Source organism: Sebastes fasciatus, chromosome 17, assembly GCF_043250625.1.
Source record: "Sebastes fasciatus isolate fSebFas1 chromosome 17, fSebFas1.pri, whole genome shotgun sequence".
Classification (NCBI taxonomy): domain Eukaryota; kingdom Metazoa; phylum Chordata; class Actinopteri; order Perciformes; family Sebastidae; genus Sebastes; species Sebastes fasciatus.
Window position 1 is genome coordinate 5447534 of NC_133811.1, and position 18091 is coordinate 5465624.

The 18091-nt window shown below is 39.8% G+C and overlaps 1 protein-coding gene across 2 annotated transcripts; it reads right to left on the reverse strand.

Moving 5' to 3' along the window:
• Window positions 1–361: 361 nt before the first annotated feature.
• On the reverse strand, window positions 362–17098 carry gmeb1 (glucocorticoid modulatory element binding protein 1). Of its 2 annotated transcripts, none has more exons than XM_074613242.1 (10): window positions 16663–17098; window positions 13379–13571; window positions 13092–13144; window positions 12862–12977; window positions 10615–10718; window positions 8567–8715; window positions 7487–7612; window positions 7254–7391; window positions 6815–6937; window positions 362–3585 (listed from the first exon to the last, which is right to left on the reverse strand). In XM_074613242.1, the coding sequence occupies exons 2-10, from the start codon at window positions 13504–13506 to the stop codon at window positions 2774–2776; spliced, it is 1749 nt and encodes a 582-aa protein (XP_074469343.1). In that variant the 5' UTR covers window positions 13507–13571; window positions 16663–17098; the 3' UTR covers window positions 362–2773. The 2 variants fall into 2 exon arrangements, with proteins under 2 accessions (XP_074469343.1, XP_074469342.1); XM_074613241.1 differs by having other exon boundaries at window positions 6815–6952; window positions 16663–17093.
• Between the last annotated feature and the right edge of the window lie 993 nt (window positions 17099–18091).

Sequence of the window (18091 nt, forward strand, 5' to 3'; positions counted from 1 at the left end):
CCCCTCTGGTTTGTGTATTTGCTTGTTTTTGTGCTCGTATAACCAAAATCCCCCTCATGCAGCCTGTCTGGGAGTATTAGGTGGGCTACAAGAAGAGGGGAAATGTAATAACCAGCGAGCCCCGGTGCCCTGTCAGCCCGGCTCAGCCTCCAGAGAGGCCTGCCCATCACGGACAGCACCCATGACGGTGCAGATTACCCTGCAATAAGCCTGACACATGGAGAAGCCAGAGATTACAGCGGCAGACTATTTCCACCTTTCTATTAATGCAGCTGTAAACCCTCATCTCCAGTTTCAGCCCCGCGGTGGCGTGAGCACACAGCGCCCTCTGGTGGCGAAACACTGAAACAACCACTCACACTTTTGTTTGTTTCCTGTTTTAATTGGATATTAAAACACATTACAAAGTCAGTATGCAAATACCCTCATTTGTTAAATTAAATTATTGGAAATGCACAAGGTCTTTGTTGATGTGAGCTACAGCCAAGAACATAAATTAATCCATGTTGCACCGTAAAACAAGAGAGCCCCATCTCTTCAGTTTGGAAACTAATAAATATGACGCTAGTTTACAAGTGTAAAATACAGGCATACCAAATTTTGACATTAAGTTTATATATATGTTTCTTTATATATTGACTTAAACAATCAGCCCAGTAGCTCCACACTATCTATCATACTGAGATAAAGCCAAGAAAGAAAATAAATGGAGTTTTTGTTTTGAAGAAATCAGGCAGTAAGAAAGAGAATAAGTGCATAAGCGATGCAATCCCAATGAGAGGAGTTCAGTCCATTTAACTATGCACATAATAAAAAAACAACTTGTAAAGAAATGTTTAGAGAGCAGGCATTGTTGCAAACATCTTCCTGTAGTCGTAACAGGATGTCACACAGTGCAAAAAACAATACAGCTTGGATGCGACACTACGACACAACAGTGCAATTAATCCCAGCCTCGAGTGACGCCAACACTGTTACTGGTAATAAGTCTGATCAACAGTAGAGGGCCGTGACTTGCAGCCTGCTGCCACTGAGTCAGTGTTAAGAGGATGTGAGCTGACAAATCATCAGCACCATTAAAGCCCTGGCTGTGTGTAGACTTTACAGTGCATTCGCTTGTCCTCAAGTTGTTCGTGGAGGCTCGAAGGATAATTCCTAATAATTACAACTCGGGTGTTTTTGTAGTTTTGGCCATTGTTTCGGTTTGTTTTGATGACATTGTACTGACCAAGGTCATTGATGAGATCTGGGAACACAGCGACATCTCTTCAAGGAAGTCCCAATGAAGAAAGACGATCAAACAGGTTGTAAACAAGGCAACAGTTTAGCCAGATTAACGTAACCCCAGTGTTTTTTGCGCTACAGATCATTTTTATATTGGCAACATAGTGAGTGCATTGAGTTAAGTCGGTGATGATTGACATATTTAAAAGGGATCATGTGTTTTGAAGTGGGGTTGTATGAGGTACTTAGTGTATTACCTACAGTAGATGGCGCACAGCACGCCCCCAGTTTGGAGATGCAGACAGGAGTACCATCATAGGAGCAAAGCAATGTACTGCTGTGGACGCCCCACAGCAAAATGTATTTTAGCCACCTAAAAAAAATCTATCAGCATAAGCATACACTATATTTAGAATATATCCACCGTTTTACCTTGCCGTCAGACAGCTCTTTCAAACGGGCAACTGAAGCTGTTGTATCCATCTATGCTCTCGCCAGAGCCACCAGACTCGACCTGTAATTTTACCTCGCAGAACACAGGAGGCTGCTGGTCTACCGCTTCCTCGATCAGTTAGTTGGGTTTGTGCTATTGTGTGACTTTGGTTAATCTGAACTAACCCTTTAAAACATCAAAGTCAAACAAACAAATTAACCGATCAAGGCAGCGGTAGACCAGCAAGGTAAAATTACTGTTTTATTCAATGGAGTCTGGATGTTTTGGTGAGAGCATAGACAACAGCTTCAGTTCCCTGTCAGAAACAAAGACCGTATAGCTGTCTCATGGCAAAGTAAACCGGCGAAAATATTTATGATACAGATTTTTTAGGGTTTCTTTTCTCAACTCCTGTCTGTTTCTCCAAACTGGGGGAGTGCCGACCGCCATCTACTGTAGGTAATACACTGACTATGGATAAGTACCTCAAACAACCCCACTTCAAAACACCCAAACTATCCCTTTAAGATCAAAATCAGTATCCATAAGTTCAAGGTAATTATTGCAAAAATGACCTGAAAAGTTCTATAATCATTTTCGTTTCCTCACGGTTCAGTGGCAAACTGGCATGGTACGGGTCCGGGGGCCATGTTTTGGGAACTCTGATCTACTTCTTTTTATTTGGAGGTAAAATTGAAAGTAAGTACACCCACAATGTTGGTAATAATCCATCATTGTACAGGAGTACAGTATTTAACTTGTGAGTACAATGTTATTATTACAACTAGAAACGATGACCAAAATTACAACTATTTGACACAAGTCGTAATAAACCAGAATCACTTTAAATACAAAACAAACAGAAGCATTCAGTATATTCTTTGTTGTGATGCCTCTTTGTTTCAATAAAAAAATAACAACGAGTTGAGAGGAGCATGTACACACACGCACACACACACACACACACCAAAAAAGGAAAAATGGCTACCCTAGAGCTTGGTCTTAGGCCAAGGCAATTTGTGGATTTGGAAATTCTGTGTATTTACAGTTTCACAAGTCTGTGATAGCTCAGTACGAGTCCATACCTGCTCTGCTGGATAAAATAGGAGGTGTGTCTCATTTGTCCTTGTTGGCTTCCTGAGTGTTTTCTTCTATCACCACTATCTGCACACCTGACAACTGTCCGCTGGCGTCCAGCTGCAGCCCCTGAACCCCCCCAGTCTGCGCCTCCTGCAATTGGCACTGCGTGTCCTCCATGCCGCTCTGGACCATCATGGTGGCCCCGTCTCTGCCCGACTCCCCGGTCAGCTGCAGCTCCATCACTCCCACCGTCTGCTCCATCGGAGCCGGGTTGATCTCGATGACCGTGTGCTCCTGGCCGGACTCCACCTCCTGCTGCACCAGCATGGTGCCGTCCACCATCTGGCCTTCTAACGGCATCATCTCGCCGCCGGCCTGCTGGGTCAGGTGCAGCAGCTCCACGGGGCTCACCACCGTGCCTAACTGGCCGGAGTCTTGCATGGAGGTGGTACCCACCAGCGTGAGGCCCGAGGACGGGTGCAAGGTGATGGTGTCCCCCTTTCCGTCCCCGGACACCATGTAGCGGGTGAAGAGCTGCGAGCCGGCGGGGAGCAGGGTGACCGTGTTGGAGGACTGGCCCAGGGAGGCGATGGGCAGGCCTCCCAAGGTAAACGGCTGACCCATAGAGGACAGCGAGATGGGGGACAGAACGGTGAACTGCTGGGGCTGCAGGGCGGCCTGCTGGTTGACTGAGGAGGTCAGGAGGGTGGTGGTGGAGGCGGGCCTCTGGAGACGAGGTCGCTTGGTCTGCCGCTTGGTGGGAGTTTTGTTTTTTGCAGGCTGCGGGGAGGTCAGGAGAGCTCGCACCTGCTGCTGCTTCCTCTGCTCTTCCAACTGCATCTCCAGGTCTACACAGAGCACACAACACAGCACTGAAGTTAAGTTTACAAAATAAGATTTAACACGTCCCATTATTGATATTTAATATCAATATTTATCTGAGATGGTGGGTGCGCTTAAACCAGCAAATGCCAAGTCCAATATCAAAACATACACAACATCGACTCAATTAAAATGTCATCTCGCCTTTTCATATTTAGTATTTAAACACTCACACAAACACCTGACTGCACAGAAGCTGCTTGTTTGTATAACAGAGCTCCAAGAGTTCTGCATCTTAACGGTTTGATTTTTCATACTTTTTTAAAAGTCATTTCAGGTCACGGGTTGATGAGTGCAGGACTCTGGCCCTGTTCACACCTGGCATTAATGTGCCTTGAGTGACCACTTGTGATCTCATTTCCCCGCTCTAAATGCAGATTAACACGTACGTTTCCATTTGCAAAGACCAAATGCGTTGTTGGGAGCGCAAATGAGTACGTACTTTCGCTTACGCAAAGGACGTCAGCTGAGTAGGCGGTCCTTCAATGTGGCCCAAGACACACACAGACCATCGCTGGATGTGTTCTGAGCGTTCGGATCTCAATGCGTCTTGAGATCTAATAATCCTAATCACTAGTGATCGGATCACCCAGGATGCATGTTAATGCCAGGTGTAAACAGGCCCTATAACATATCATTTTTTTTCCCATTGATTCCGCTCAACATGAACTTTCCATTTGGTTTCTTGTTTGGTTGAACTTGGTGAAGTTGCTATCAAAAACCAAAACTCTCACATGGAGACTTACGAAGGGTGTGAGATGCAGAGATTCAGAAAAAAGCTAGTAAGTGGACCTTGAATTAAAGTTGTTTTTGTCAAACTGTGTGTAATGCTTGCATATTTCTGTGGACGTGCTGTTGTGTGGCTTTGAGGTCGTTATCATTATTTCTGTGGTTGATTTTTTAGGATCTAATCAAGAAGTATCTGGGATTTGGGGCGCTGCTGTAGCTCCCCTGGTAGAGCAGGCGCCCCATGTACTAAAGGCTGAGTCCTTACAGCAGCGGCCTGGGGTTCGAATCCGACCTGTGGCCCTTTGCTGCATGTCATCACAAATCACAAATCCAATTTTTATGCTACAGAAGAGAGTTATAAGAATTGTAAACAGAGCGGATTATCGTGAACCAACCAACATATTACTTATAAACTCGCATGCTCTCAAATTTAGAGATTTGACGGACTTTAAAACTGCACAATTAATGTATAAAGTAAAAAATAAGTTGCTTCCAGAACAAATCCAGAAGTTGTTACAAATTAGAGTGAGTCAGTACGAACTAAGTTTACAAAAACAAAGATGTAGATAGTTTTGAAAATGAAATGAAAATGTGTAATACGCTTAATAGATTTTAAAAATATTTTAAAATAAGATAATTAACAAATATAAGACTGAGGTATGAACACTAGTGTTTATATGAATTGTTGTTGACTTTTTTGGTATATGCAATATACATATAATTATTTTTTTTTTCTTTCATAAATTTTTTTGTGTTCAAAGGGGTAGGTATAATAAGATAAGGCTTCAGCCTACACCTTTTCGGTCAGCATAAACTTGCTTGGGTTTTCACTATTTCAAAAGTAATGGCATATTATTGTTTTTTATAATTTTTAAATGCTATATAAACTGGAAAAACAAAGTTCGGAAACTTGTGTTTGGTGGATTATTTCTCTGTTGTTACAATGCTAATGGTCATTGTATTTTACAGCGTTGGAAAGCCTGTTTATTTACCTTCACAATGATGTCCAACTTGTAAGGATCATGCATTTGTGGGATGAGCAGCACAGCTGATTATGTGGGTAGTGCCCAAGAAAAATTTGCCAAAATGCTCCGTCAATGGTAAACAGTGTAGTCTCCTGTTGGTATTGACTCTTGTTGTGAGTTGTTTGGTGGATTGGATGATTGAGCTCTCTATCAGTAACAAGGAACAAACAAGACATATTAGCTATTTTACACTTTATTCATTTAATACACCGTCAGGAGCCTCAGTAGCGGCGGAAGATCCATACGCAGCCACAACAGCCTGGCACCTCCTCCTCATGCTGGTCACCAACCTGGTCACACGTTGCTGTGGGATGGCGCTCCATTCCTCAACCAGGATTCGTTGAAGGTCAGCCAGCGTGGTTGTGTTGGTCACTCTAACACGTACAGCACGCCCAAGCTGATCCTACAAGTGTTGAATTGGGATGAGGTGTGGACTCTTGGCAGGCCGTTCCATTCTCTCTACTCCCACATTGTGGAGGTAGTCTGTGATAACCCTGGCTCTGTGGGGCCGAGCGTCGTTTCTTGGAGGATGAAGTTAGGTCCCAGATTTGGAGATATGGGATCGCCACTGGCTGCAGAATCTCATCCCGATATCTCACTGCATTGAGATGGCCTTCAATGATGACAAGCCTTGTTTTGCCAGTGAGGGAGATGCCGCCCCACACCATGACACTGCCCCCACCAAAAGCTGTTACTCCATCGGTTCAACAATCAGTATAGCGTTCTCCACGTCGTCTCCATACTTTGACCCTGCCATCCAACTTTCGCAGACAGAACCTGGACTCATCACTGAACATGACATTCCCCCACATGTTCAGGTTCAGGGCAGTCATTGCAGGCTTCCTGGTAGCCTTATGAGAATACACTGTTTACCATTGGCAGAGCATTTTGGCAAATTTTTCTTGGGCGCTACCCACATAATCAGCTGTGCAGCTCATCCCACAAATGCATGATCCTTACAAGTTGGACATCATTGCGAAGGTAAATGAACAGGCTTTCCAACCATGTAAAATACAATGACCATTAGCATTGTAACAACAGAGAAATAATCGACCAAACACAAGTTTCCAAACTTTGTTTTTCCAGTATATTTTAGTTGTATAAGTTGAAAATGACCGAAATGAACTAAAACTAACCAAAACAGTAAGTCGATTTTGGAAGTAAGAACACTGATGCCAGTGTTTTCCTGGAAAAAAAAAAAAAAAAGAGAGGTCATAAAAAATTGGCGCAAATGTATCTCTGGATTACTGCATTTTGTTGTTGTTGTAACTGAGTCATATAGCAATCTACAGTGACATCATTGTTCACTTCTTTTCCCCAAAAAAACCCACATCCGACGACGATGATGATGATGATGATGATATACACATCAGTCAAACAATGGACAGCTGACATATTTAGAGAATCACAGTGTGGGACCTTGTTTTGGTTGTCTACTCACCAGTGAGTGTGTTGAGGATATGCTCCTGGCCGGGATCCGTCTGCTGCCTCCTCCTTTCCAGCGTGTTCTTGACCGAGTCGAGCAGGCCGAACACTTGGGCAAGGTTACTGAGCACTGCCACCTCTACCAGACAGGAATCTGGGATCAGTGCGGCATCAATCAAAGGGTCACTTGGTCAGTCAGAAAGGAGGAACAAATTCAGCTATTGTAAACAATGAATCGTTACGTATTCGGTCAGTATTGCTACACAGACCAACAGTAGCCCTTCTAAAAGCTTTCTGGTGTTGGTTTTTCACTCATCAGCTTCCAGCAGCAGCTGAAGTTGTTCCTTCTTTCCATTTGTTGCTCGTTCATGCACCTTCGAGCGAGCCCTAACTCATACATATGGATAAGGATAATGCTTTCCCAGCAGCCATTGCACATTAGCGTTGTTGCGTACCCGTGTCCTGTAAGGTAGACGGGTCCCTGCGCTGCTGCACGCCGTTCAGCAGCTCCAGCAGCTCCGTACTGATGTTGGTCACCACTTCACCCAGCAAACCCACGTCAGCGATGCCCTTCCAGAAGTTCAGCGTGTCCTCTGTGGACGTACAGACAACAAACACAAGTGTCATTCACGGCTGCACTATGAAGTTATCGTTATTGTGAAATGTTGGGATGTGTGCTCTCTGTGACCTGAGATCTCATTAGATTCCTTCTTGTCCACAGCCTCCAGCGAGCTTGAAATCCAGTCCATCTTCCCACTCAGAACCTCGGCTCTGTCCTCGCCCACTGTCCCGCCGTTACCCAGGACAACCTGAGCTGCAATGCACACAAGACAGAACGCATTATGCTAACAACGCAATGCTAGTTGCAAGTAGAACAAAAGAATTGACTGTGTTTCTGGTTTGTCAAATGTCTGAGATTTGACGGTCAGCAGTCCAAAAGCACAGTAAAATGAATGGAAAACAACGGCTGCCTATTAGGCAGTAAGTTTGAACCTACTGCACTTCTGTCCACACATCCAGTTATGCTTGCTTATACCACGGTCACAGAGAACTTGTTTCTGATTGGCTGACGGGTGTATTCATTTCTAAGAGGTGGACAGTGTAACTATGACGCAGTTCTAAATCAATGAGCCGCTACTAAACTCGTGATAAGGACGGCAACAGTGAGGCGTACTGTAGCTGAAGAGTTGGGTCTAGTGTTATTTGTGTAACCAGTGAAATAAAGTGAACGGTTGTTCAGAGAGAGAACCATGAAAATTGTGTTTCAAAAATGTGTTTGATATTTGCATGAATCTGGATGCAAGTTGCTTTTTGTTGGGTAGTTCCTTGTTGGCTTACAAGTGAAGCTACACTTTTAAAAAAAGACCGTAGTGAAGCAGGTAGCTGTAATCGATGTGTCAAAAGAATTTCATGCAGGAGAGGAAGTCTGTCTAACACGATGAAGCATTTCCTCCAGCTGGTATAAGAGTGCAGCAAGTCTCCAGAATCAGCTAATGCTTGCATGAAAAAGTCAAGCAAAAACAAGTTTAAAACAGCAAACATAACTTGTACACGGGGACTATTTTTATTTTCCCTTTTGAACTGAGATGAATCGCTAAATACTTCATCATTTAGGACGTTATTGTAGTCTAAATCTGCTTAAAAAATAAATGTGTTTTTTGCTTTCAACATATTTTGTTTTCTTACTTATATATATGATATTACACATAATTGATAAATCAGAAAATAGGCTGGCATTGGTAAAGCTGTGACCTTGGTGTGTTCTCACCTTGAGAGGACGTGGGCGTGGTGAGTCCAGAGCCGTCGGGAGGGAACCGCGTGTTGTTGATTAAAAGGTCAAACTTGGTGCTGCGACACGTGTTGGTGCACAGCGTGCTGTGCTGGTAGAAGTCGAGCTGACCCGAATCCATCATTTTTCTGGAGAGCAGAAATAAAGCAGGGTTTCAAACAGTTAGTAAACGGAAGAGAAAAAACAAGTTTGGTTTGATTGGTCACTATTATAACTGACCAACATTTTGATATGTTCATTTCTGAGCAGGAGGTGTAGTCTTTCCAACTCAGTACACTTATTCTACTTGTTCGGAAGGAGGGATGTACAATATGGATTTTTTTCAGCCGATACTGATAACCGATAATTACCTGCCTCTCATGGCCGATACCAATAAGATAACCGATAATTTCATTTTTGTATTTTAAAAAGAAGTTCATAACCTGTAGTTTATGCACACCAATTGGCTAAGATGTAATGAGCAAATATTCATGATTTAATATTCCATAGTTCTGACCTAACCAAGACTAACTGACATTATCACTATTGTTAACACAGTTTTGACTCTTAAAATGCTCATTTATTGGCTATAATTTCATTGGAATAATACATAATGATATACACCGATCAGCCATAACGTTAAGACCACTGACAGCTGAAGTGAATAACATTGACTATCTCGTTACACCTGGCAGTGGGTGGGATATATTAGGATGCAAGTGAATATTTTGTCCTTGAAGTTGATGTGTGGGAGGCAGAAAATATGGGCAAGCATAAGGATGTGAGTGACTTTGACAAGGGCCAAATAGTGCAAGGCTGGCCCGTGTTGTCCGATCCAATAGAAGAGCTACTGCAGCTCAAACTGCTGAAAAAGTTAATGCTGGTTCCGATAGAAAGGAGTCAGAACACACAGTGCATCGCAGTTTGTTGCGTATGGGGCTGCGTAGCCGCAGACCATTAGGGGTGCCCGCGCTGACCCATCTCCACCGCCAAAAGCGCCTACAACGGGCACATGAGCATCAGAACCGGACCACGGAGCAATGAATGAAGGTGGCCTGGTCTGATGAATCACGTTTTCTTTCACATCATGTGGACGGCGACGAGTTTGAGGTGTTGACTCGGCCTCCAAATTCTCCAGATCTTAATCCAATCGAGCATCTGTGGGATGTGCCGGACAAACAAGTCCGATCCACGGAGGCCCCACCTCGCAACTTATACAGGACTTAAAGGATCTGCTACTGAAGGCTTGGTGCCAGATACCACAGCAGACCTTCAGAGGTCTAGTGGAGTCCATGCCTCGACGGGTCAGGGCTGTTTTGGCGGCAAAAGGGGGGTGTACTCAATATTAGGCGGTCATAACGTTATGGCTGATCGGTGTAAATTGGCCGATAATTTATCGAGCCCGATATATATCGTGCATCCCTATTTGGAAGTTATAATTTTAAGGGCAACAACCGATTCATGTTTATTCACTGATTCACAAAACAGCCTGAGTGGTAAGGAATAATTTTAAAAAACAAACACAAGCATCCCACAATGCAAGCAGTGCAGTATATTTCTAAATAAAATAAATATTAATAAAGCTGCACAGATAACACATTTCTCTAAAAAGACTTTTTCTTCTCACTATTAACCTGAGCGAGAAGCAGCAACAGAGAAAGGAATCTCATCTTCACCCAACTGATATATGACACCATTTTTTCTGAATGCTCCATATGTATTAGACATTGAACATTTCCATCCGTCAAAGAGACGGGAGGTTTGATGAAAAGCCAAGCGTGATTATTACCATCTCATCTACGGCTCAGGAGTGATGGAATAATGTCGAGTTAGTTCACTCGTATAAAGCTACACTGAATATTTCATACATTTATTCAAGATGTGCGAGTCACATCTCTGCCCGTTACATCAGCAGCGATACATATGTAAGAGTTTGCATGCAGACTGTGATGAATTAGAACGTTGTTTAGTGCAACCAAGCAGAACTCAGCAGAATATTGAAATATGGCTTACGGCTCACTAATCCAAAACAGAAGTGCCCTCCTCACCTGAGCATGACTCCGCCCATCCTGATGGCTCTCTTCCAGTCCTTCAGAGTGGCTTTTCCAGAGATGTGCACAAACTGCTTGGGGCTGATCAGCTGGTCTTCATACTAGTGGAGAGAGCATTAGTTGAGAAACCACACCGAGTTCAATGTAGAGGTCACAGCAGAGATGGTGAAACACCAACAGCAAAATGACACACTGTTCTTCATACACCGATCAGACAGAACATTAGGACAGCACGTGCACCCTGACTGGTCTGCGGCTACGCAGCCCCATACGCAATAAACTGCGATGCACTGTGTGTTCTGACACCTTTCTATCGGAACCAGCATTAACTTTTTCAGCAATTTGAGCTCCAGTAGCTCTTCTATTGGATCAGACAACACGGGCCAGCCTTCGCTCCCCACGTGCATCAATGAGCCTCGGGTCTGACCCTGTCGCTGGTTTTCCTTCCTTGTCCACTTTTGGTAGGTCCTGACCACTACAGACCGGGAACATCCCACAAGAGCTGCAGTTCTGGAGATGCTCTGACCCAGTCGTCTAGCCAGCACTATTCGGCCCTTGTCAAAGTCACTCACATCCTTACGCTGGCCTATTTGTTCTGCTTCTGCTTCAAAGTTTAAAGTTCAAAATGTTCACTTGCTGTCTAATATATCACCCCCCACTGCCAGGTGCCATGGTAACGAGATAGTCAATGTTATTCACTTCACCTGTCAGTGGTCTTAATGTTATGGCTGATCAGTGTATGTCTGATAGTGCTTTGCTGATACTGGCCTTTAATTTAAAAAGAGTAATAGGCATACTGTGGTATTTTGAATCATGGCAGTACATTTTTTCATAAACAATGTGCCGCGCACATCCAAAACCATAGTAGGCCGGCGCTGGACAAGTAGAAGACAGCAATTAAAAATGTAGAAGAAGGTTCGCACACTTTAAGTGCAATTTATCGGCACATCTTAGTTAGTGACGTTTCGAGCAGATGCTCTTCTTCAGAATCCGCACAGAGTCGCCATCTTAAAAAGGTAGTACATTTTTTCATACCATCACACAAACTAAACCTACTATGCTGACTGAGGGAATGTTATGTGGTATAGAACTGTGCACTATGAGTCGGTCAAGTGCTGTGCATTAGTGAGTATTGACTGATGATAAAGTGAGTCTATCATTGTGTTTGAATACTGGTGGTATTATTTGTGGTATTATTTGAAGCCTTAATGATTTCTTACCACCGTTTCATATTTCTTTTGTGAGCCTCGGTTCTCAATATTACATTTGGTTCAGAGCATTTGTTGTGCTTAGCTTAGCTGCTCACTACAGGCTCAGCTTGACCAGCTATGATTGACAATAGTAAGCACCTGTTTAATTCAACTCATTCACAACACTATGGCTGAAAAGACTAACAGGGATATCTTTGAAATTTTTGTTTTAGTATTTAAGAGAACATTATACAGAAGAGAACATTCATCATATTTAATTGTTCAGGACATTCAACTCAATCAGCCTCTGTACGCTCAGGCCCACTTATAGTTCTATCATAGTTCTTCTCATTGCACTTATAGTGCTTCTCTTTATGCATATACATTCTACATTCCTGTTTACACTTCTGTGTATATATATGTATTACTCATTATGCATATACATCCCTGTTTGCATTCAGTTTATCCATTTGAAATACTGTCTACCACTAATATACATGACTTATTATGCATTTTATTTGTGTTTATATTTTAGCCCTATATTTTAACTTGCACTATTTTATGTCTTAGTTTCTCATTTTATTTTTACTTGTGTGATTTTCCTTTTTTAAATATACACATTCAATGAGTGTTGTTGAAGCGAATCTGAGGTCCAAGGTTTTCATGCCAACAACTGCTTCGTTTTAGTTGTTGTGCATATGAATGATGATAATACAGAAACTTGAGTTGTAATCAGCATAATGCTATTTGAATCTTACACGTGTAAAGAAAGAAGAGATGAGAAGTCCAGTGGAGTTATTCTGGGACCAGAAGTAGTTCATGTTTATTTCCTGCTGACTGACTATTGAATGACCTAGTTGCCATGTAGCTATGTTCAGTACTGGTAGCAACCATTTGTAACAGTCTTTTTCACTATCTTTAAGTGCTTTAATATTAGAGTCTATATGTCTTGTTGTGACACGTTTTCATTAAAAAATAATTAGCATATGGATGAGCTTTTGAAAACCAATGCTGCAGTCGTCAATGTGGACTTAAAACCATGATGAATACCAACCTTCACACATTTTACGTTGATCCCAGGGCACACAAACTTCTTCACCAGCAACACAGCTTTGCAGTCGCCGCATGTTATGGGACAGCCAATTTCAACGTCATCTCCATCGACTTGTTCTAAAAGAATGAAGATGTGAGGAGACCGGAGGAAAACATGATTTTTTGTAATGTATTGTGCAAAATGTAAGCATCACTAAAAGTTGTCCAAATGTTATTGTGACAGTGTCTTACCTTGATGTGCTTCAACGGTCATGACAGCTGCATCTGTTTCCGCAGATTCATCTCTGTAGAGGAAACAGTTTGCATTTTCACATTTCTTCCTGGTAGTATACTGTCTGTCTATCTTGTATCTACTCAGGAGAGGCACTCTTTATCCCACTGTAATCAACACCTAATCGTGGCTGATCATCTGGCGTCTCTGTGTTTTGTTGATATTGCTTTGAAATGAAGTGATATTTGAATTTCAGTCCACATCCTAGCTTAGTCTCAGTGAGGTTACACCTGACTTCAGTACTTACCCAGAGGTGATTGGCTGGAGCTGGAGGATGACCTGAGTCTTATTGGGGTCATCGGAGTCTCCTTCACAATCACCCTTCACCATCACCACCTCCGCCATGGACACCGTGACCTCGTCGGTGGTCGCCATCACACTCAGAGTAGACTACAGAGGGGCGCTGCTTTCATACAACAGCTATCCAGGAGTTGGCTCATCTGAAATATGATGAAGACATAAAAAAAAAACATAAATGAAAGATGATAAAGCCCATATATTTCTCAGGTTGTCATGTAATGTTATTGATATCAAGATGCAAAGATTCAAAACTATTTTTGTTTTTTTGAGCTAACCTCTGCCACTCCTTGAGGGCGCCGGCGGCCGACTTTATTTTTTTCATAGGCTGTAGCAGGCTCAGTGTTAGAGCTAGAGTATCATATGAAACTACAAAACCTAAGAAGTCCATTGGAACCAACCATGGTATGCTAGCATGTCGGGAAGGAGGCTAAATAACGCTCCAAAGTTCCACTAAATTTTGGTGAGGAAAAACTAGTATGGCCATTTTTAAAAAGGGGTCCCTTGACCTCTGACCTCAAGATATGTGGATGAAAATGGGTTCTATGGGTACCCACAATATCTATATTATAATCTCATGCAGTTTGGGGCCAAAAACATGCCATTTTTTTGTCTTGTAATTACATAAATGGTGTCTTAACGTGATATTTTGGAAGGATTATTGATAATTCGTATCAATTCTTGAGTGGTAAAAAACGGTTAAATTTAGAAACATATCTGTGTAACAACTGGCGTAAACCCCCAAATTGCTGCAACAACTTATGAGACATAAGTGAGCATGGGGATGGCCATCATATACTTCTATAATCATATATGCTCTTATACACTTTCACAATTTATTTTTAATTAAGTTATTCTAGTTATAATAGCCTAGCATTAGTACACCTGATTAACTTTAACTTAACTAGTTATATGTAATATAGTTAGGGTAACATTAGGGCAGTTGAAATAAAATGTAATACAGTCTTCTGTAAGAGCTGTTAGCTATGTTTCACTCTCCTTAACATGAAGAAAACCATAAACCAAACTCCATTTAGAAATTTGTCATTTTGATGTTAACGTTCTCTTGTCAGCAAAGAAACATAAACAACCACTTGTAAAACATGTTCAAAATGCTCAAACTTAGGAATTCATTAATATAAATCTAATATAACATGATATCCACTAATCAATATCCACAATATCCACTTTTGAATGAAAGAAAGTCAAAGTTACTTTCAAAATAAAATATAAGAGCAATTAGGCATAAGTTGCACCAAGAAATAGCTGCATATCAGAACCCCAAAACTAGTTTGAATAGCCTAGCATTAAGATAGCTGTTTAACTTTAATTTAATTAGTTAACTAAACTTTTTCACCAAGTTAGAGTCTCCCTAACATGAAGTACACCATAAACCAAACTCCATTAAGACATTTGTCATTTTAATGTTAACGTTCTCTTGACAGCTGAGAAACAGTAACAACCACTGGTAAAACATAATATGTTAAAAATATACAAATTCATAATATTAATCTAATATAACGTTACACCCGCTAATTTATAAATATATATGTATATACATTTATATGTATATAAATATACACATTTATATGTATGTATATATATATACATATAAATGTATATATATACACATACATATATATATATATACATATAAATGTATATATATACATACATATATATATATATATATATATATATATATACACACATATAAATGTATATATATATATATATACATACATATATATATATATATATATATATATAAATGTATATATATATATACATACATATATATACATATAAATGTATATATACATACATATATATGTATATATATACATACATACATATATATGTATATATATACATACATACATATATATATATATATATATATATATATATATATATATATACATACATATATATATATACAAAAAAATATGTTTTAGACGCGAAGAAATATTGGGTCCGTTGAACCATTTCTGAAATATGAAATGTTATTTTATATATATATATATATATATACATACATATATATATATACAAAAAAATATGTTTTAGACGCGAAGAAATATTGGGTCCGTTGAACCATTTCTGAAATATGAAATGTTATTTTATATATATATATATATATATATATATATATACACATACTGTATATATACACATACATATATACATATATATACACATACATATACATATATATATATATACAAATACATATACATACATATATATACCCATATATATATATACATATACATAAATATATATCTATATATGTATATATACATATATACATATATAGATATATATGTATATATCTATACATATATAGATAGATAGATATATATATATATAAATAATAACACAAATGGTTCAACTGACTCAATATTTCTTCGCGTCTAAAACATATAATGAATCAACTGTTTGGTGGACTACATTAATCACAATATCTACTGGTATATTATCATAAACTCTGTGCTCTGTCGCGTAACGTTAATATTATTATTAATTTAATAATTCAGTCTCACTTTATAAACTGTCAGATAGTGTTTATCTAGATGTAACGGTCACTGTGGTATTAGAGGATAGAAACCGCAGTTTAGCGTGATTCATTGAGATGCTGACTGAGATGAGGTCAGTAGACCATTCACTGTTACACCTGAACTAAACCCATCCGTCTAGTAGCAGAGAAACAGCCTCCTGTTCTTCTATATGAGTGTGTTGTTATCAGGACCGCCGTGGGTAGCTGCCTGCTTCTCTTCTCTCTGTAGCTGCTCACTCAGACTAGACTAGCCTCCTAGCTCTAGGAAGCCATTACAGGCTAACGCAAAAGGGCGTAACTTAATATGTGGCAACCTGGACAATAGTGTGCACTATACGGTGCTTGACGGGGTAAAGCTTTGCATTTACAGTGTGACGGTTACGTGCCGCTTGTCTCTGAACCGTACGTCCCTTCGTAACTCTGCATTTTAACTCTCCGTCCGTCCGCTCCCCCTCAAAATGACGTCTCCCTGTGCGGCGGCACGTACAGCAAACAACGGCACGGCGCGGCGGCGTTGCTCCTCCATTCTGGACGAGCCTGCGAAGCTGAACCCCACATCCGCTATTTACCCCCAAACACCCGGCTAAAAACTACCCCGAGTGTCGTAAGAACGGCGGGTATTTTACAGCCGAGCATATTTAAAAGCACACGGTGAATAAATAGCTCGTCCTTACCGTTTTATGGAGAGAAACGCAGCGATAGATTGAGGAGAGCTGCGGCGCATGCGCACTGCGCATCATATGTAGCTTGACTTCCTGCTGAGCAGCGCTCGCCTTGTTATCACGCTCCTGTAAACTCTCACAACATTAGACTCATTTTACCTCGGTACCCACAATATCTATATTATATATAATAATCACATGCAGTTTGGTGCCAAAAAACATGCAGTTTTTTTGCATGCAATATAAATGTGTTATTTTTGCCTATTTTTAAATGATTTGTTTGAATATTTCTGCATACCGGGATCCCTAAGCAGTCTTGGAATTACATAAATGGTCTCTAAATCTCTTAACGTGGTATTTTGGAGGGATTATTGATCATTTTTATAAATTCTTGAGTGGTAAAAAATGGTTAAATTTAGAAACAAATCTGTGTAACAACTGGCGTAAACCCCCAAATTGCTGCAACAATTTATGAGACATAAGTGAGCATGGGGTTGGCCATCATATACTTCTATAATCATATATGCTCTTATACACTTTCACGATTTATTTTTAATTAATTTATTCTAGTTATAATAGCCTAGCATTAGTACACCTGGTTAACTTTAACGTAACTAGTTATATGTCATAAAGTTAAGGTAACGTTAGGGCAGTTGAAATGCGATCTTCTGTCTGTGATAATAACTTTTTTATATGTAAGAGAGTGGAGACTATTTCATATTTGAGGACACCAGTGTTTAATTAATAAGCTGTATGTCTTACTGTGTGGGATTCACTGTTCTTTTTATGTGTATTGTTTTTTTTAACTTTGTAACAAAAAATATAACAAATAAATACAAACTTGTATTTTATTTATACAAATTGAATTTGTATTTATTATTAAAGCAATACATCAAACACCAGCAACTTGGTAAAGAAAATCTTAAAAATTAACAAAATTGTATTTATTATTAAAATGATAACTCGGACACTTCTGCCTTTTAAGACCGTAGAAGAAGATTTTATTGATTTTAAGGAATATTTTGGTAAAAAAAAAAAAATCTTAAAAATTAATAGAATTTTATTTATTATTAAAATAATAAATCTTACACTAACAACTTGGTAAAAAATCTTCAAAATTAACAACATTTTATTTATTATTAAATTGATAACTCGGACACTAGCAACTTGGTAAAAAAAAAAATCAAAATTAACAGAAGTTTATTTATTATTAAAATATCAAGTCAAACACCAGCAACTTGGTAAAGAAAATCTTAAAAATTAAGAAATTTTATTTATTATTAAAATGATAACTCAGACACTAGCAACTTGGTAAACCCAAATCTTAAAAATATACAGAATTGTATTTATTATTAAAATAATAAATCTTACACTAGCAACTTAATGAAAAATTTTCAAAATTAACAGAATTTTATTTATTATTAAAATGATAACTCGGACA